Source organism: Somniosus microcephalus, chromosome 23 (assembly GCF_052327205.1).
Source record: "Somniosus microcephalus isolate GS21.2 chromosome 23, FLI_Smic_1.0, whole genome shotgun sequence".
Taxonomy (NCBI): Eukaryota; Metazoa; Chordata; class Chondrichthyes; order Squaliformes; family Somniosidae; genus Somniosus; species Somniosus microcephalus.
The window spans coordinates 3,475,242-3,496,876 of NC_141009.1; the positions used below are offsets into that span (position 1 = coordinate 3,475,242).

Sequence of the window (21,635 nt, forward strand, 5' to 3'; positions counted from 1 at the left end):
GCACAGGGGGTGATGGGTGAATGGGACTGGGTGTGAGTTAGGACACGGGGCAGTGAGCACAGGGGGGGATGGGTGAACGGGACTGGGTGTGAGTTAGGACACGGGGCAGCGGAGTTTAGGATGAGCTCACGTTTACGGAGGGTGGAAGGAGCATTGGAAGACGAGCAGAGGAGTCCTCCCCAGTGTCCTGGGGCCAATATTCATCCCTCAACCAACATCACTAAAAATCAGATGATCTGGTCATTATCAGATTGCTGTTTGTGGGAGCTTGCTGTGCATAAATTGCCTGCTGCGCTTCCTACATTACAACAGCGACGACAGTTCAAAAGTACTTCATTGGCTGTCCTGAGGTGGTGGAAGGCGCTATATAAATGCAAAGTCTTTCTTTCTTTGTCATTAACTCCCTTTATTTTGTGTCGTTCTCCTGTCTCGTTCTTACAAACCTTGCTCTTCTTTCTTACGCCATCTTTGTTCCTGGCAAGCTACAGCCTGTGGGACGGCGCTGACCTCCCGCTTTGCGAAGCCTACCGGAGACGTGAGGAGGAGGGGGCAGTCACGCCCGAAGAAGAAATGGCGACAGAAATGGCGGCGCCCGCAGTGGTGGCAGGAGGAGAGGTTAACAGCGGAGCGGCACTGGGCAGCGCCACCGCGCAACCGCAGGTGAACGGGCACGGAGCAGGGACCGCGGATCCCGTCTGAAGGGCGGGCCAGAGCCGGGCAGCGTGCTGCAAGGAATGCGCCCCCACCCCGACCCTCACTGTGCCCCCCATCCCGTGTTAGAATAGACCAGCGCCTCGGACACGTGAAAGTATCGGACACCGCGTTTGAACCGGACACGTCACCTGACCCGACCCGTACCGCTCGCAACACTGTCGACGGGAGAGATGTGCCAACGTACAAGGAACCGTCGCGAAATCGCCAGCTTGAAGCGCCCGAAGTAGACGAGTCCGCCGGCATCTGAAGGAGAAAGATGGGTTCGCGCGCTGTGAGGGGGGGGCGGGGCAGGAGGAGCTGGTCTCGTGGCGCATGGCGGGTGATTGCGGATGTGGTGAAAGGGGCAGGTGTTTCGCCAAAGCCCAGCTTCCCCCCCCCCCCCCTCCCCCCACAGTGTTCCCGTGGGACCGGGAGTACCCCCAGAAACGCTAAGTCTTTTCCCTTTCAGACGCTGATCGACCCGCCATGTGTTTTCATCATCTTGTTATTGAAATGTATATTTTTTTGCCCGCGGTTCAGTTTGACTTCGATTTCCGTCGTTAATGTGCCAGGTGACTGACCGACCTCAGGGTGTTGACTGGCATGTGGGCCGTTTAAATGTAACACCAACAGTTTTTTTTCTTATTTTACGGCTGTGAGTTAGAAGCTGGGAGGCGATGGCCAAAACAGACAAGGCAGCAGGAAAATGTCGGGTAGGAATCCTCACACAGTCTCTCTTAGTCGTAAAATCAGCTCAAGATCAAGAGAGAGAGACAGAGCGAGAGAGACAGACAGAGCGAGAGAGAGAGAGAGAGACACAGACAGTGCGAGTGAGAGAGACAGACAGCGAGAGACAGAGCGAGAGAGACAGACAGTGAGACAGACAGACAGACAGCGAGAGATAGACAGTCAGACAGCGAGAGAGAGAGAGAGAGAGAGAGCGAAGCAGCAAGTGTTAGAAATACCTAAAGACTAAAATGTCCTGTGCAACGCTGCCTGGTGCGGGATGACTAACCGGCCTCACTGTAATCCACGACAGTATTACACAGCACAGCCTGACTGTGTCAGATAACCAGAACACTTAAAAAAAAAGGAAGTCTCTTTATTTTTACACAGTAATGATAATCGCCCACCCAGGAACTGTACGGGCCAATTCGAATTGTGTAACACTTGAACTTATCAGTAAACTTAAATCTGCGATGTTTTATTCTGTGTTTTGTTCCGTCGATTCTCGTACAAGGTGCGTGGACCATTGCCGCAAGGCCAACGAAAAGCGGGATTCGCGAGTGGGGTCGTTTTGCCCTAACCCAGGGTCTGTGATATGGGGGCTATGGTCAGCCGCGGTGGCTCTGGGTTACGGGAGAGGGCGGTGCGGGGGGGGGAATGAAACAGCCTGGGGGTCTCGATCCTGATCGCTGTCCAGTGACCCGTGCCCACCTTGCACAGATAGCCGTCTGGGTTCAAACGTGGAATGGGCAGTTGGGTGAGGCAGCTCGTGACCTTCGAACCCTCACCCCAGGACCTTTCCCGTTGCGATTGCCCTCTGACCGGGGTTTAGTTGGCCTTCATTGAGCCTGTGATGTCACACTGGCTGTGGGCTGTTGTTAAAGCAGGACAGGACTTGGCTGATTTCTAACTCGCTGTTATCGGTGCTGATGGGGCAGAGACGATCGACGTAGCGCCCATTAATGCCGACATTCTGCCCGCTGACACTTTCACAGGAAGTCTGCCACTGGGAGGCCTGGACCAGGAATCCAGGGAAATCCCACTGCGAGCAGTCTGAGAATTTCAATTCACTTCAGGAAAAACATCTGGAAATAAAAAGCTGGGATCAGTAAGAGTGACCATGAAGCTGTCGGATTCTCGTAAAAACCCAGCGGGTTCACTAATGTCCTTTTAGGGAAGGAAACCTGCCGTCCTTACCCGGTCTGGCCTATAGGTGACTCCAGTCCCAGACCAACATCATTGACTCTAAACCGCCCTCTGAAGTGGTCACTCAGATTGTATCAAACCCGCGACCAGCGGTTCAAGAAGGCGGCGGCTCACCGCCACCTTCCCAGGGCAACTCGGGATGGGCAATAAATGCCGGCCTTGCCAGCGACACCCACATCCCCAGAATGAATTAAATCAAATACCAGATCATCTGTTTTAGTGATGTTGATTGAGGGATAAATAGTGGCCCCAGGACGCGGGGGGAGGGGGAACTCCCCCTGCTCTTCGAATAGTACCATGGGATCTTTTACGTCAACCTGAGAGAGCAGATGTGGCCTTGGTTTAACGTCTCATCCGAAAGACGACACCTCCGACAGTGCAGCGCTCCCTCAGTACTGCCCCTCCGACAGTGCGGCGTTCCCTCAGTACTGCCCCTCCGACAGTGCGGCGCTCCCTCAGTACTGCCCCTCCGACAGTGCGGCGCTCCCTCAGTACTGCCCCTCCAACAGTGCGGCGTTCCCTCAGTACTGCCCCTCCGACAGTGCGGCGCTCCCTCAGTACTGCCCCTCCGACAGTGCGGCGCTCCCTCAGTACTGCCCCTCCAACAGTGCAGCACTCCCTCAGTACTGCCCCTCCGACAGTGCAGCACTCCCTCAGTGCTGCCCCTCCGACAGTGCAGCGCTCCCTCAGTACTGCCCCTCCGACAGTGCAGCGCTCCCTCAGTACTGCCCCTCCGACAGTGCAGCGCTCCCTCAGTACTGACCCTCTGACAGTGCAGCACTCCCTCAGTACTGCCCCTCCGACAGTGCGGCGTTCCCTCAGTACTGCCCCTCCGACAGTGCGGCGCTCCCTCAGTACTGCCCCTCCGACAGTGCGGCGCTCCCTCAGTACTGCCCCTCCGACAGTGCGGCGTTCCCTCAGTACTGCCCCTCCGACAGTGCGGCGCTCCCTCAGTACTGCCCCTCCGACAGTGCGGCGCTCCCTCAGTACTGCCCCTCCAACAGTGCAGCACTCCCTCAGTACTGCCCCTCCGACAGTGCAGCACTCCCTCAGTGCTGCCCCTCCGACAGTGCAGCGCTCCCTCAGTACTGCCCTTCCGACAGTGCAGCGCTCCCTCAGTACTGCCCCTCCGACAGTGCAGCGCTCCCTCAGTACTGACCCTCTGACAGTGCAACACTCCCTCAGTACTGCCCCTCTGACAGTGCAGCGCTCCCTCAGTACTGTCCCTCTGACAGTGCAGAGCTCCTTCAGTGTGTGCACCTGGGCATTGCTCTTGCCTACTAAGCCACAAGAGGGAGCTCCAATGCTGTTAACACAGAATTGCGGGGAGAGGAACATACGAACTAGGAGCAGGAGTCGGCACACGGCCCCTCTAGCCTGCTCCGCCACACGGCCCCTCGAGCCTGCTCCGCCACACGGCCCCTCGAGCCTGCTCCGCCACACGGCCCCTCGAGCCTGCTCCGCCACACGGCCCCTCGAGCCTGCTCCTCCACACGGCCCCTCGAGCCCGCTCCGCCACACGGCCCCTCGAGCCCGCTCCGCCGCACGGCCCCTCGAGCCCGCTCCGCCGCACGGCCCCTCGAGCCCGCTCCGCCGCACGGCCCCTCGAGCCCGCTCCGCCGCACGGCCCCTCGAGCCCGCTCCGCCGCACGGCCCCTCGAGCCCGCTCCGCCGCACGGCCCCTCGAGCCCGCTCCGCCGCACGGCCCCTCGAGCCCGCTCCGCCGCACGGCCCCTCGAGCCCGCTCCGCCGCACGGCCCCTCGAGCCCGCTCCGCCGCACGGCCCCTCGAGCCCGCTCCGCCGCACGGCCCCTCGAGCCCGCTCCGCCGCACGGCCCCTCGAGCCCGCTCCGCCGCACGGCCCCTCGAGCCCGCTCCGCCGCACGGCCCCTCGAGCCCGCTCCGCCGCACGGCCCTTCGAGCCTGCTCTGCCATTCAATAAGATCACGGCTGATCTGATTACTCCACAGTCCCACCTACCCCCGATAACTTTTCACCCCCTTGCTTACCAAGAATCTATCTACCTCTGCCTTAAAAATATTCAAAGACTCTGCTTCCACCGCCCTCTGAGGAAGAGAGTTCCAAAGACTCACGACCCTCTGAGAAAAAAATTCTCCTCATCTCTGTCTTAAATGGGCGACCCCTTATTTTTAAACAGTGACCCCTAGTTCTAGATTCTCCCACAAGAGGAAACATCCTCTCCACATCCACCCTGTCCAGACCCCTCAGGATCTTATATGTTTCAATCAAGTCACCTCTTACTCTTCTAAACTCCAGCGGATACAAGCCTAGCCTGTCCAACCTTTCCTCATAAGACAACCCGCCCATTCCAGGTATTAGTCTAGTAAACCTTCTCTGAACTGCTTCCAACGCATTTACACCCTTCCTTAAATAAGGAGACCAATATTGTACACAGCACTCCAGATGTGGTCTCACCAATGCCCTGTATAACTGAAGCATAACCTCCCTACTTTTGTATTCAATTCCCCTCGCAATAAACAATAACATTCTATTAGCTTTCCTAATTACTTGCTGTAGCTGCATACTAACCTTTTGTGATTCATGCACCAGGACACCCAGATCCCTCTGCATCTCAGAGCTCTGCAATCTCTCACCATTTCAGTGACTCTCTGTCCATGCTGTTAGTCGTTTGCTAAGATTTAAGTTGAACTCATGTAGTAGTTTTCAAACTGGGGTCCCCAAATCCGGGGATGGGAGAGAAAGTGAGCAAGGGATTCCCAGAGGGTCTGGCTTTTTGACAATCACATTTCTAATTCTGACATTAGTTTTTGAAGCTGTATAAAATTTTAAACAGGGTTGACAGGGTAGAGAGAAACTATTTCCTCTGGTGGGGGGAGCCCAAAACAAGGGGGCAGAACCTTAAAATTAGAGCCCGGCCGTTCAGGGGTGATGTCAGGAAGCACTTCTTCACACAAAGGGTGGTGGAAATCTGGAACTCTCCCCCCCAGAAAGCTGTTGAGGCCGGGGGTCAATTGGGAGCTTTCAAGACCGAGATTGATAGATTTTTGTTGGGTCAGGGGATCCGGGATACGGAGCAAATTGGGTAAATGGGGTTGAGACACAGATCAACAATGATCTAATTGTAGGGCGGAACAGGCTCGAGGGGCTGAATGGCCTCCTGTTCCGATGTACAGCACAGTTGGAGGCTGTTCAGCCCTTCTGACCTACGCTGATTTAAGGTGCGCCTCCGGCACTGATTTCATCGTCTCATTTTCCTGCTTTCTCCCCAGACCGTTTTTTAAACTCTGCTTTCAACAATTTTCCAGCACCTTTTCTGAAAACTGTAAGTGACTTTATATAGCATTGGTCAGCAAAACACTTTGCTTTGCACTCACTCTTTGTATGAGGACGTGGAGGAGGGTGTTGGAGCTTCCCCCAAAATCACAGGAGCAGGTGTCCACACACACCTGCCAAATCGGGAACTGCCGGCAGCAGGTGAATGTGCCAACCAAACAGGCACAGTTTAGACATCATGGAAAAAATTGGGAAGGAAGGACAGAAGGTATGAAGGAAGGAGAGAATAAAGGAAAAGTGAAGGAAGGAAGGATGGACAGAAGGAACGGAATGAGAGAATGAAGGAAGGCAGGCCTCGATTCACTGTTTCATCTGAAAAATACAGCCCTACTGACAGTGCGGTGCTCCCTCAGTACTGCCCCTCCGACAGTGCGGTGCTCCCTCAGTACCGTCCCTCCGACAGTGCGGTGCTCCCTCAGTACCGTCCCTCCGACAGTGCGCGCTCCCTCAGTACCGCCCCTCCGACAGTGCGGTGCTCCCTCAGTACCGTCCCTCCGACAGTGCGGTGCTCCCTCAGTACCGTCCCTCCGACAGTGCGCGCTCCCTCAGTACCGCCCCTCCGACAGTGCGCGCTTCCTCAGTACCGCCCCTCCGACAGTGCGCGCTCCCTCAGTACTGCCCCTCCGACAGTGCGCGCTCCCTCAGTACTGCCCCTCCGACAGTGCGCGCTCCCTCAGTACTGCCCCTCCGACAGTGCAGCACTCCCTCAGTACTGAGCCTCCGACAGTGCGGCGCTCCCTCAGTACTGCCCCTCCAACAGTGCGGCGCTCCCTCAGTACTGCCCCGCCGACAGTGCAGCGCTCCCTCAGTACTGCCCCTCCGACAGTGCAGCGCTCCCTCAGTACTGCACTGGGTGTGTCAACCTGGAATATGTGCTCAAGTCTCAGGAGTGAGGTTCCAACCCACAACCTTCTAACTCCCAGGGAGGGGAGAGTGCTGCCCACTGAGCCCTGCCTGACACAGTTGAGCAATTCACAATGGTTTAAATAAAGAAGAATTCCTTTGAAAAAAAGTTTCAAGAAATCTTTTTAATACAGTGAGTGTAAAGGTGTTGCACAGTGGGGACGGGTACTGGACAGAAGCAGAAGGGGCAGCTTAATGTGGCTGTGTTGTGTGGACACGGTGCGACGGTGCAGTCACTGACGGTCCGACTATTCGGTGTACGAAGGGCCCTGGTCAAAGTAGGAGCGGTGGAAGTTCAGGCGGTCCTGGAAGGTCACCAGGTTTTCCGGACCGGTGACCAGGGATTTCTTGGTGCCCACGTTTAGTCCGTTGTCCCTGTACATCCCGCATTTACTTAAATGTTCAGAAAGCTTCTGGGATATTGTAAAGTAGCTGGTCTGAAATGACAAGAGATCAGCAGGGATGATTCTGCGGAAGGGGCAGCGCACGGCACAAACAACCCCTCGCCTCAGATCCCCCTCCGACACCCCCACAATGATTCACTGGGGTACGGGTTCCACAGACACTGACTCTCACTGGGGTACGGGTTCCACACACACTGACTCTCACTGGGGTACGGGTTCCACAGACACTGACTCTCACTGGGGTACGGTTTCCACACACACTGACTCTCACTGGGGTACGGGTTCCACAGGCACTGACTCTCACTAGGGTACGGGTTCCACAGACACTGACTCTCACTGGGGTACGGGTTCCACAGACACTGACTCTCACTGGGGTACAGGTTCCACACACACTGACCCTCACTGGGGTACATAGATACATAGATACATAGAAGATAGGAGCAGGAGTAGGCCATTCGGCCCTTCGTGCCTGCTCCGCCATTCGATGAGATCATGGCTGATCCTTTAATTCAGTATCCCGTCCCCGCCTTCTCTCCGTAACCCTTAACCCCTTTTGCCCGTAGAAATATATCTAATTCCCTCTTAAATATATTTAATGAGCTGGCGTACACTGCCCTCTGTGGCAATGAGTTCCACAGGTTCACCACTCTCTGAGTGAAGAAATTCCCCCTCATCTCTGTCCTAAATGGTTTAGCCCTTATCCTTAAATTATGTCCTCTAGTTCTGTTCTCACCCGCCAAGGGAAACATTCCTTCTGCATCCAGTCTGTCTAGACCTGTCAGAATTTTATACACTTCTATGAGGTCCCCTCTCAATCTTCTAAACTCCAGTGTGTACATCCCTAAACTACATAGTCTCTCCTCATAGGTCATTCCCGCCATTCCTGGTATCAGCCTGGTGAATCGCCGCTGTACCCCCTCCATGGCAAGAACATCCTTCCTCAGATGAGGCGACCAAAACTGTACACAGTACTCGAGGTGTGGTCTCACCAGTGCCCTGTACAGCTGCAGCAAGGTATCCCTGTTCCTGTATTCTAACCCTTTTGCTATGAAGGCCAGCATACCGTTTGCCTTCTTGACCGCCTGTTGCACCTGCATGCTCGCCTTCAGTGACTGGTGTACAAGAACACCCAGGTCTCTCTGTACTTCCCCCTCTCCCAATCTATTGCCATTTAAATAATAATTTGCCCTCCCGTTCCTGCACCCAAGGTGGATAACTTCGCACTTGTCCACATTATAGTGCATCTGCCATTTATCCGCCCAATCGCCCAGTCTGTCCAAATCGCTCTGGAGCTTCCTGGTCTCTTCCTCTGAGCCCACCCCCCCTCCTAGTTTAGTGTCGTCTGCAAATTTGGAAATGCTGCATCCGACTCCCTGATCCAGGTCATTAATGTAAATTGTGAACAGCTGGGGGCCCAGGACAGATCCCTGTGGTACCCCACTTGTTACTGCCTGCCATTCAGAAAATGAGCCGTTTATTCCAACTCTCTGTTTTCTATCTGACAGCCAGTTCCCTATCCACGCCAAAACTTTCCCCTTTATCCCATGAGCCTCAATTTTCCATGCTAATCTTTTATGTGGGACCTTATCGAAGGCCTTTTGGAAGTCCAGGTACACCACATCTACTGGCTCTCCCCCATCTATTCTACCAGTTACTCCCTCAAAAAATTCCAATAGATTAGTCAAGCACGATTTACCCTTTGTAAATCCATGTTGACTCTGTCCTATCCTGTCCCCATTTGCTAAGTGCTCCGCTATTTCATCCTTAATGATGGACTCCAGCATTTTGCCCACAACTGATGTAAGGCTTACAGGTCTGTAATTACCTGCTTTTTCCCTACCCCCCTTTTTGAATAGTGGGGTAACGTTAGCTACCCTCCAATCCATCGGCACTGTTCCCGAGTCTAATGAATTCTGAAAAATCATCCTTAGTGCATCCGCTATCTCTAGGGCCACCTCCTTCAGTACCCTAGGATGCATGTTATCAGGCCCTGGGGATTTGTCCACCTTCAATCCCTTTAGCTTCCTTAACACCATATCCTTAGAGATATTGATTTGCGTCAGTTCCTCCTTTGCCAATGTCCCTATTTTTCCCGATATCCCAGGGAGGTTTTTTGTACGGGTTCCACAGACACTGACTCTCACTGGGGTACGGGTTCCACAGACACTGACTCTCACTGGGGTACGGGTTCCACAGACACTGACTCTCACTGGGGTACGGGTTCCACACACACTGACTCTCACTGGGGTACGGGTTCCACACACACTGACTCTCACTGGGGTACGGGTTCCACAGACACTGACTCTCACTGGGGTACAGGTTCCACAGACACTGACTCTCACTGGGGTACGGGTTCAACAGACACTGACTCTCACTGGGGTACGGGTTCCACAGACACTGACTCTCACTGGGGTACGGGTTCCACAGACACTGACCCTCACTGGGGTACGGGTTCCACAGACACTGAGTCTCACTGGGGTACGGGCTCCACAGACAGTGACTCTCACTGGGGTACGGGTTTCACAGACACTGACTCTCACTGGGGTACGGGTTTCACACACACTGACTCTCACTGGGGTACAGGTTCCACAGGCACTGACTCTCACTGGGGTATGGGTTCCACAGACACTGACTCTCACTGGGGTACGCGTTCCACAGACACTGTCTCTCACTGGGGTACGGGTTCCACAGACACTGACTCTCACTGGGGTATGGGTTCCACAGACACTGACTCTCACTGGGTACAGGTTCCACAGGCACTGACTCTCACTGGGGTACGGGTTCCACAGACACTGACTCTCACTGGGGTACGGGTTCCACAGACACTGACTCTCACTGGGGTATGGGTTCCACAGACACTGACTCTCACTGGGTACAGGTTCCACAGGCACTGACTCTCACTGGGGTACGGGTTCCACAGGCACTGACTCTCACTGGGGTACGGGTTCCACTGACATTGACTCTCACTGGGGTACCGGTTCCACAGGCACTGACTCTCACTGGGGTACGGGTTCCACAAACACTGACTCTCACTGGGGTACGGGTTCCAGACACTGACTCTCACTGGGGTACGGGTTCCACAGACACTGACTCTCACTGGGGTATGGGTTCCACAGACACTGACTCTCACTGGGGTACGGGTTCCACAGACACTGACTCTCACTGGGGTACGGGTTCCCGACACTGACTCTCACTGGGGTATGGGTTCCACAGACACTGACTCTCACTGGGGTACGGGTTCCACAGACACTGACTCTCACTGGGGTACGGGTTCCTGGACAGTGACTCCCAAAGGCTATTTAACCACTGGTGTGCATCACAGTTTGGTAAAATTCACGGTTTAAGCGGCTGATTTCAGGAAGTGACCTTTCTTACCGGCATCTCATGGACGGTTGGCTGCAGGCTGCCATAAGTCTGGTTGGTCGTCCGATATAGCGGATTGATCGGCTGAGTTCTGGAAATCGACAATCAACAGAAAATGATGATCGTATATAAAGCATATGTGCGAAAATGTATAGAGACTACAGCGGTCGGGTGCCCGCTGTGAGTAGCCAAGTGGCCCATACACCTCACCCTTCCATAGACACCCGCCACCACAACCCACACAGTGCATATTTGCCCCTTGCAAGGGACCCCTGAGTTTCTGCCCCCATTCCAGGTATTGATCAGTCTGTGTGAAGAACATAGGAACAGGAGGAGGCCATTCAGCCCCTCGAGCCTGTTCCACCAATTAATCAGATCAGGGCTGATCTGTATCTTAACCCCATTTACCCGCCTTGGTTCCGTAACCCTTAATACCCTGACCCAACAAAAATCTATCGATCTCAGTGTTGAAATTTTCTATTGACCCCCAGTCTCAACAGCTTTTTGGCGCGAGTTCCAGATTCCCGCCACCCTTCCTGACATCACCCCTGAACGGCCGGGCTCTAATTTTAAGGTTCTGCCCCCTTGTTCTGGACTCCCCCCACCAGAGGAAATAGTTTCTCTCGATCGACCTCATCAACTCCTTTAATCATCTTAAACACCTCGATTAGATCACCCCTTAATCTTCTAAACTCAAGGGAATACAAGCCCAGTCTGTGCAACCTGTCCTCGGAATTTAACCCTTTTAGTCCCGGTATCGTTCTGGTGAATCTGCGCTGCCACCCCACCAAGGCCAATATATCCTTCCTGAGGTGCGGGGCCTTCCTGATGTCCATCCTCAACTGCATTTCCCACTTTGTAACTCTGTCCCCTTGTGCTGCAGCTGTGATTCAACTTGAAACAACGACACACTCCCGAGGACCCCTGTAAATACTGACACACTCCCGGGGACCCCCCTGTAAATACTGATACACTCCCGGGGACGCCCTGTAAATACTGACACACTCCCGGGGACCCCTGTAAATACTGACACACTCCCGGGGACCCGCTGTAAATACTGACACACTCCCGGGGATCCCTGTAAATACTGACACATTCCCGGAGACCCCCTGTAAATACTGACACACTCCCGAGGACCCCTGTAAATACTGACACACTCCCGGGGACCCCCTGTAAATACTGACACAGTCCCGGGGACCCCCTGTAAATACTGACACACTCCCGGGGACCCCCCTGTAAATACTGACACACTCCCGGGGACCCGCTGTAAATACTGACACACTCCCGGGGATCCCTGTAAATACTGACACATTCCCGGAGACCCCCTGTAAATACTGACACACTCCCGAGGACCCCTGTAAATACTGACACACTCCCGGGGACCCCCTGTAAATACTGACACAGTCCCGGGGACCCCCTGTAAATACTGACACACTCCCGGGGACCCCCCTGTAAAACTGACACACTCCCGGGGACCCCCTGTAAATACTGACACACTCCCGGGGATCCCTGTAAATACTGACACACTCCCGGGGACCCCCCTGTAAATACTGACACACTCCCGGGGACTCCCTGTAAATACTGACACACTCCCGAGGACCCCTGTAAATACTGACACACTCCCGGGGCCCCCCTGTAAATACTGACACACTCCCGGGGACCCCCTGTAAATACTGACACACACCCGGGGCCCCCCTGTAAATACTGACACACTCCCGGGGACTCCCTGTAAATACTGACACACTCCCGAGGACCCCTGTAAATACTGACACACTCCCGGGGCCCCCCTGTAAATACTGACACACTCCCGGGGACCCCTGTAAATACTGACACACTCCCGGGGACCCCCTGTAAATACTGACACACTCCCGGGGATCCCTGTAAATACTGACACACTCCCGGAGACCCCCTGTAAATACTGACACACTCCCGGGGATCCCTGTAAATACTGACACACTCCCGAGGACCCCTGTAAATACTGACACACTCCCGGGGATCCCTGTAAATACTGACACACTCCCGGGGACCCCCTGTAAATACTGACACACTCCCGAGGACCCCCTGTAAATACTGACACACTCCCGGGGACCCCCTGTAAATACTGACACACTCCCAGGGACCCCTGTAAATACTGACACAGTCCCGGGGACCCCCTGTAAATACTGACACACTCCCGGGGACCCCCTGTAAATACTGACACACTCCCGCAGACCCCCTGTAAATACTGACACACTCCCGGGGACCCCCCTGTAAATACTGACACACTCCCAGGGACCCCTGTAAATACTGACACACTCCCGGGGACCCCCCTGTAAATACTGACACATTCCGGGGACCCCCCTGTAAATACTGACACACTCCCGGGGACCCCATGTAAATACTGACACACTCCCGGGGACCCCCTGTAAATACTGACACACTCCCGAGGACCCCTGTAAATACTGACACACTCCCGGGGACGCCCTGTAAATACTGACACACTCCCGGGGACCCCCCTGTAAATACTGACACACTCCCGGGGACGCCCTGTAAATACTGACACACTCCCGGGGACCCGCTGTAAATACTGACACACTCCCGGGGACCCCCTGTAAATACTGACACACTCCCGGGGATCCCTGTAAATACTGACACATTCCCGGAGACCCCCTGTAAATACTGACACACTCCCGGGGACCCCCTGTAAATACTGACACACTCCCGGGGACCCCCTGTAAATACTGACACACTCCCGGGGATCCCTGTAAATACTGACACACTCCCGAGGACCCCTGTAAATACTGACACACTCCCGAGGACCCCTGTAAATACTGACACACTCCCAGGGACCCCTGTAAATACTGACACAGTCCCGGGGACCCCCTGTAAATACTGACACACTCCCGAGGACCCCTGTAAATACTGACACACTCCCGGGGACCCCCTGTAAATACTGACACACTCCCGGGGACCCCTGTAAATACTGACACACTCCCGGGGATCCCTGTAAATACTGACACACTCCCGGGGACCCCCCTGTAAATACTGACACACTCCCGAGGACCCCCTGTAAATACTGACACATTCCCGGAGACCCCCTGTAAATACTGACACACTCCCGAAGACCCCCTGTAAATACTGACACACTCCCGGGGACCCCCTGTAAATACTGACACACTCCCAGGGACCCCTGTAAATACTGACACAGTCCCGGGGACCCCCTGTAAATACTGACACACTCCCAGGGACCCCTGTAAATACTGACACACTCCCGGGGACCCCCCTGTAAATACTGACACATTCCGGGGACCCCCCTGTAAATACTGACACACTCCCGGGGACCCCCTGTAAATACTGACACACTCCCGAGGACCCCTGTAAATACTGACACACTCCCGGGGACGCCCTGTAAATACTGACACACTCCCGGGGACCCCCCTGTAAATACTGACACACTCCCGGGGACGCCCTGTAAATACTGACACACTCCCGGGGACCCCTGTAAATACTGACACACTCCCGGGGACCCGCTGTAAAAACTGACACACTCCCGGGGACCCCTGTAAATACTGACACACTCCCGGGGATCCCTGTAAATACTGACACACTCCCGAGGACCCCTGTAAATACTGACACACTCCCGAGGACCCCTGTAAATACTGACACACTCCCGGGGACCCCCCTGTAAAACTGACACACTCCCGGGGACCCCTGTAAATACTGACACACTCCCGGGGACGCCCTGTAAATACTGACACACTCCCGGGGATCCCTGTAAATACTGACACATTCCCGGAGACCCCCTGTAAATACTGACACACTCCCGGGGACCCCTGTAAATACTGACACACTCCCGGGGACCCCCAGTAAATACTGACACACTCCCGGGGACCCCCTGTAAATACTGACACACTCCCGGGGACCCCACCTGTAAATACTGACACATTCCCGGGGACCCCCTGTAAATACTGACACACTCCCGGGGACCCCCTGTAAATACTGACACACTCCCGGGGACGCCCTGTAAATACTGACACACTCCCGGGGATCCCTGTAAATACTGACACATTCCCGGAGACCCCCTGTAAATACTGACACACTCCCGGGGACCCCTGTAAATACTGACACACTCCCGGGGACCCGCTGTAAATACTGACACACTCCCGGGGACCCCCTGTAAATACTGACACACTCCCAGGGACCCCTGTAAATACTGACACAGTCCCGGGGACCCCCTGTAAATACTGACACACTCCCGGGAACCCCCCTGTAAATACTGACACACTCCCGGGGACCCCCCTGTAAATACTGACACACTCCCGGGGAACCCCTGTAAATACTGACACACTCCCGGGTATCCCTGTAAATACTGACACACTCCCGGGGACACCCTGTAAATAATGACACACTCCCGCGGACCCCCTGTAAATACTGACACACTCCCGGGGACCCCCTGTAAATACTGACACACTCCCGGGGACCCCTTGTAAATACTGACACACTCCCGGGGACCCCCTGTAAATACTGACACACTCCCGTAGACTCCCTGTAAATACTGACACACTCCCGGGGCCCCCTGTAAATACTGACACACTCCCGGGGACTCCCTGTAAATACTGGCACACTCCCGGAGTCCCCCTGTAAATACTGACACACTCCCGGAGTCCCCTGTAATTATTGACACACTCCCGGGGACCCCCTGTATTACTGACACACTCCCAGGGACCCCGGTAAATACTGACACACTCCCGGAGTCCCCTGTAATTATTGACACACTCCCGGGGACCCCCTGTAAATACTGACACACTCCCGGGGACCCCCTTTAATTATTGACACTGTCATGAACTTTGTCCTAACTTCTGCAAACACCCCACGGTAACAGACACGCGATGCAGTAAGTGAGGTTTATAAATGTACAGCAACAGAAATGACAAATACAGGAAATGACAAGAGAGCTGGTGATCCACACAGCTGTACCCCTGGAATCCCCAAATACTGAGAGCAGGCACCTGACCCAGGGCAGCTCCAGAGGTTGATCACTGTGTGAAAAGCAACTTCCTGTCAACTGATTCCCTGCATCCCAATCCCAGGATTCCTCTCCCTGGATTCCAATCCCTGGATCCCAATCCCTTGATCCCTCTCACTGGATCCCAGTCCCTGGATCCCAATCCCAGGATCCCTCTCCATGGATCCCAATCCCTGGATCTCAATCCCTGGATCCCTGCTCCTGGATCCCAATCCCTGGATTCCAATCCTAGATCCCTCTCCATGGATCCCAATCCCTGGATCTCAATCCCTGGATCCCTGCTCCATGGATCCCAATCCCTAGATCCCTCTCCCTGGATCCCAGTCCCTGGATCCCATTCCCAGGATCCCAATCCCTGGATCCCTCTCCCTAGATCCCAGTCCCTGGATCCCAATCCCAGGATCCCAATCCCTAGATCCCAATCCCTGGATCCCTCTCCCTAGATCCCTGCCCCGGGATCCCTCTCTCGAATCCTCTCCCGGTACCTGTATCCCTGGAAGGAGTTGGGGTGCTCGAATCTCTCGGGGACCCCGGGCTTCACCCGGTAGTGCTGGCTGGTCCGGGCCGGGGCGGGGGCCTCGGGCTCGGGGGCGAGGTCCAGATATTTCACCGTCGGTTCCTGCACTCCGCACCGATCCATGGCCAGAAACTGACACAACGTCACCAGGCAACCGCGTCCCGGCAACGCACTGCAACATCATCCAACCAATGGGAGAGCGCGGAGACTCTGACACTGACTCTCACTGGGGTCCGGGTTCCACAGACACTGACTCTCACTGGGGTACGGGTTCCACAGACACTGACTCTCACTGGGGTACGGGTTCCACAGACACTGACTCTCACTGGGGTACGGGTTCCACACACACTGACTCTCACTGGGGTACTGGTTCCACAGACACTGACTCTCACTGGGGTACGGGTTCCACAGACACTGACTCTCACTGGGGTCCGGGTTCCACAGACACTGACTCTCACTGGGGTACGTGTTCCACAGACACTGACTCTCACTGGGGTACGGGTTCCACAGACACTGACTCTCACTGGGGTACGGGTTCCACAGACACTGACTCTCACTGGGGTCCGGGTTCCACAGACACTGACTCTCACTGGGGTACGGGTTCCACAGACACTGACTCTCACTGTGGTACGGGTTCCACAGACACTGACTCTCACTGGGGTACGGGTTCCACAGACACTGACTCTCACTGGGGTACGGGTTCCACAGACACTGACTCTCACTGGGGTACGGGTTCCACAGACACTGACTCTCACTGGGGTACGGGTTCCACAGACACTGACTCTCACTGGGGTACGTGTTCCACAGACACTGACTCTCACTGGGGTACGGGTTCCACAGACACTGACTCTCACTGGGGTACGGGTTCCACACACACTGATTCTCACTGGGGTACGGGTTCCACAGACACTGACTCTCACTGGGGTACGGGTTCCACAGACACTGACTCTCACTGGGGTACGGGTTCCACAGACACTGACTCTCACTGGGGTACGGGTTCCACAGACACTGACTCTCACTGGGGTACGGGTTCCACAGACACTGACTCTCACTGGGGTATGGGTTCCACAGACACTGACTCTCACTGGGGCACGGGTTCCCCAGACACTGACTCTCACTGGGGTACGGGTCCCACAGACACTGACTCTCACTGGGGTACGGGTTCCACAGACACTGACTCTCACTGGGGTACGGGTTCCACAGACACTGACTCTCACTGGGGTACGGGTTCCACAGACAATGACTCTCACTGGGGTACGGGTTCCACAGACACTGACTCTCACTGGGGTACGGGTTCCACAGACACTGACTCTCACTGGGGTACGGGTCCCACAGACACTGACTCTCACTGGGGTACGAGTTCCCCACACACTGACTCTCACTGGGGTACGGGTTCCACAGACACTGACTCTCACTGGGGTACGGGTTCCACAGACACTGACTCTCACTGGGGTATGGGTTCCACACACACTGACTCTCACTGGGGTCCGGGTTCCACAGACACTGACTCTCACTGGGGTACGGGTTCCACAGACACTGACTCTCACTGGGGTACGGGTTCCACAGACACTGACTCTCACTGGGGTACGGGTTCCACAGACACTGACTCTCACTGGGGTACGGGTTCCACAGGCACTGACTCTCACTGGGGTCCGGGTTCCACAGGCACTGACTCACTGGGGTACGGGTTCCACAGACACTGACTCACTGCGGTACGGGTTCCACAGGCACTGACTCACTGGGGTACGGGTTCCACAGACACTGACTCTCACTGGGGTACGGGTTCCACAGACACTGACTCTCATTGGGGTACGGGTTCCACAGACACTGACTCTCACTGGGGTCCGGGTTCCACAGACACTGACTCTCGCTGGGGTACGGGTTCCACAGACACTGACTCTCACTGGGGTACGGGTTCCACAGACACTGACACTCACTGGGGTACGGGTTCCACAGACACTGACTCTCACTGGGGTACGGGTTCCACAGACACTGACTCTCACTGGGGTACGGGTTCCACAGACACTGACTCTCACTGGGGTACGGGTTCCACAGACACTGACTCTCACTGGGGTACGGGTTCCACTGACACTGACTCTCACTGGGGTACGGGTTCCACAGACACTGTCTCTCACTGGGGTACGGGTTCCACAGACACTGCCTCTCACTGGGGTACGGGTTCCACAGACACTGACTCTCACTGGGGTACGGGTTGCACAGACACTGACTCTCACTGGGGTACGGGCTCCACAGACACTGACTCTCACTGGGGTACGGGTTCCACAGACACTGACTCTCACTGGGGTACAGGATCCACAGACACTGACTCTCACTGGGGTACGGGTTCCACAGACACTGACTCTCACTGGGGTACGGGTTCCACAGACACTGACTCTCACTGGGGTACGGGTTCCACACACACTGACTCTCACTGGGGTACGGGTTCCACAGACACTGACTCTCACTGGGGTACAGGATCCACAGACACTGACTCTCGCTGGGGTACGGTTTCCACAGACACTGACTTTCACTGGGGTACGGGTTCCACGGACACTGACTCTCACTGGGGTACGGGTTCCACGGACACTGACTCTCACTGGGGTACAGGTTCCACAGACACTGACTCTCACTGGGGTACGGGTTCCACAGACACTGAATCTCACTCGGGTACGGGTTCCACACACACTGCCTCTCACTGGGGTACGGGTTCCACAGACACTGACTCTCACTGGGGTACGGGTTCCACAGACACTGACTCTCACTGGGGTACGGGTTCCACAGACACTGACTCTCACTGGGGTATGGGATCCACACACACTGACTCTCACTGGGGTACGGGTTCCACAGACATTGACTCTCACTGGGGTACGGGTTCCACTGACAATGATTCTCACTGGGGTACGGGTTCCACAGACACTGACTCTCACTGGGGTACGGGTTCCACAGACACTGACTCTCACTGGGGTACGGGTTCCACAGACACTGACTCTCACTGGGTTACGGGTTCCACTGACACTGACTCTCACTGGGGTACGGGTTCCACAGACACTGACTCTCACTGGGTTACGGGTTCCACAGACACTGACTCTCACTGGGGTACGGGTTGCACAGACACTGACTCTCACTGGGGTACGGGCTCCACAGACACTGACTGTCACTGGGGTACGGGTTCCACAGACACGGACTCTCACTGGGGTACAGGATCCACAGACACTGACTCTCACTGGGGTACGGGTTCCACAGACACTGACTCTCACTGGGGTACGGGTTCCACAGACACTGACTCTCACTGCGGTACGGGTTCCACAGACACAGACTCTCACTGGGGTACGGGTTCCACAGACACTGACTCTCACTGGGGTACGGGTTCCACAGACACTGACTCTCACTGGGGTACGGGTTCCACGGACACTGACTCTCACTGGGGTACAGGTTCCACAGACACTGACTCTCACTGGGGTACAGGTTCCACAGACACTGAATCTCACCCACACTCCCGGGGGCGCCCTGTAAATACTGACACACTCCCGGAGTCTCCTGTAATTATTGACACAATCCCGGGGACCCCCTGTAAATACCGACACACTCCCGGGGACCCCCTGTAAATACAGACACACTCCCGTGGTCCTGTAAATACTGATGCACTCCCCGGGAACCCCCTGTAAATACTGACACACTCACGGGGACCCCCTGTAAATACTGACACACTCCCGGGGCCCCCTGTAAATACTGACACACTCCCGGGGACTCCCTGTAAATACTGACACACTCCCGGAGTCCCCTGTAATTATTGATACACTCCCGGGGATCCCCTGTAAATACTGACACACTCCCGGGAATGCGCTGTAAATACTGACACGCTCCCGGGGGCGCCCTGTAAATTTTGACACACTCCTGGGGACCCCCTGTAAATACTGACACACTCCCGGGGATCCCCTGTAAATACTGACACACTCCCATGGACCCCCTGTAAATACTGACACACTCCCGGGGATCCCATGTAAATAATGACACACCCCCGGGGACCCCCTGTAAATACTGACGCACTCTCAGGGACCCCCTGTAAATACTGACGCACTCCCGAGGACCCCCTGTAAATACTGACACACTCCCAGGGACCCCCTGTAAATACTGACACACTCCCAGGGACCACTTGTAAATACTGACACACTCCCAGGGAACCCCCTGTAAATAGTGACACACTCTCGGGAACCCACTGTAAATACTGCCCTACTCCCTGGGCCCCCTGTAAATACAGACACACTCCGGGGGACCCCCTGTAAATATTGACACACTCCTGGGGACCCCCTGTAAACACTGACACACTCCCGTGGACCCCTTGTAAATACTGACACACTCCCGGGGACCCCCTGTAATTACTGACACACTCCCGGGACAGACCCTGTAAATACTGACTCACCCCCGGGGACCCCCTGTAAATACTGACACACTCCCGGGGACCCCCTATAAATACTGACACACTCCCGGGGTCCCCCTGTGAATACTGACACACTCCCGGGGATCCCCTGTAAATGCTGACACACTCCCGGGGACCCCCTGTAAATACTGACACACTCCCGGGGACCCCCCTGTAAATACTGACACACTCCCGGGGACGCCGTATAAATACTGACACACTGCCGGGGACGCCCTGTAAATACTCACACACTCCCGGGGACCCCCTGTAAATACAGACACTCCCCGGGACCCCTTGAAAATACTCACGCACTCCCCGGGACCCCTGTAAATACTGACGCACTCCCAGGGACTCCCTGTAAATACTGACACACTCCCGGGGACCCCCTGTAAATACTGACACACTCCCGGGGACCCCCTGTAAATACTGACACATTCCTGGGGACCCCCTGTAAATACTAACACACTCCCGGCGACCCCTGTAAATACTGACACACTACCGGGGACCCCGTGTAAATAATGACACACTCCCGGGGACCCCCTGTAAATACTGACACACTCCCGGGGACTCCCTGTAAATACTGACACACTCCCGGGGACCCCCCTGTAAATACTGACACACTCCCGGGGATCCCCTGTAAATACTGACACACTCAGGGGACCCCCTGTAAATACTGACTAAATCCTGGAGCACCCTGTAAATACTGACACTCTCCGGGTGACCCCCTGTAAATACTGACACACTCCCGGGGATCCCCTGCAAATACTGACACAATCCCGGGAGCGCCCTGTAAATACTGACACACTCCCGGGGACCCCCTGAAAATACTGACACACTCCCGGGGACCCCCTGTAAATACTGACACAATCCTGGGGACCCCCTGTAAATACTGACACACTCCCGGGGACCCCCTGTAAATACTAACACACTCCCGGGACCCCCTGTTAATACTGACACACTCAGGGGACCCCCTGTAAATACTGACACACTCCCGGGGATCCCCTGCAAATACTGACACAATCCCGGGAGCGCCCTGTAAATACTAACACACTCCCGGGACCCCCTGTAAATACTGACACACTCAGG

General features: G+C 55.4%; 3 protein-coding genes across 6 annotated transcripts in view; 1 reads left to right on the forward strand and 2 right to left on the reverse strand.

The window, feature by feature from the left end:
- med22 (mediator complex subunit 22) overlaps window positions 1–6,955 on the forward strand; it is a 42,483-nt gene extending 35,528 nt beyond the window's left edge. For 2 of the 4 annotated variants that reach the window (XM_085965210.1, XM_085965211.1), the window contains exon 5: window positions 483–1,897. In XM_085965210.1, coding sequence (XP_085821336.1) covers window positions 483–699 — 217 coding nt within the window. In that variant the 3' untranslated portion in view covers window positions 700–1,897. Of the gene's footprint in view, window positions 1–482; window positions 1,898–5,876 lie in introns of those variants that run through there. The other 2 variants (XM_085965213.1, XM_085965212.1) reach the window with 2 other exon arrangements.
- LOC147101557 (piercer of microtubule wall 1 protein-like) lies at window positions 6,954–16,287 on the reverse strand. Its single transcript, XM_085965218.1, has 3 exons — window positions 16,101–16,287; window positions 10,623–10,701; window positions 6,954–7,280 (listed from the first exon to the last, which is right to left on the reverse strand). Exons 1-3 carry the CDS (start codon window positions 16,253–16,255, stop codon window positions 7,092–7,094), a joined length of 423 nt encoding a protein of 140 aa, XP_085821344.1. The 5' UTR covers window positions 16,256–16,287; the 3' UTR covers window positions 6,954–7,091.
- cacfd1 (calcium channel flower domain containing 1) overlaps window positions 10,623–21,635 on the reverse strand; it is an 81,309-nt gene continuing 70,296 nt past the window's right edge. The window contains exon 7 of the mRNA XM_085965215.1: window positions 10,623–10,701. The gene's annotated coding sequence lies outside the window, so the exon portion shown is untranslated. The remainder of the gene's footprint in view (window positions 10,702–21,635) is intronic.

What these genes read in the sequence shown, in the direction of transcription:
- LOC147101557 (XM_085965218.1), bottom strand. Translation starts at nt 16,255, where the DNA reads ATGGATCGGTGCGGAGTGCAGGAACCGACGGTGAAATATCTGGACCTC. An exon ending in AACTCCTTCCAGGGATACAG is followed by an intron (nt 10,702 to 16,100) that starts GTACCGGGAGAG and finishes GTCGATTTCCAG; the next exon opens with AACTCAGCCGATCAATCCGC. An exon ending in CAACCGTCCATGAGATGCCG is followed by an intron (nt 7,281 to 10,622) that starts GTAAGAAAGGTC and finishes TTGTCATTTCAG; the next exon opens with ACCAGCTACTTTACAATATC.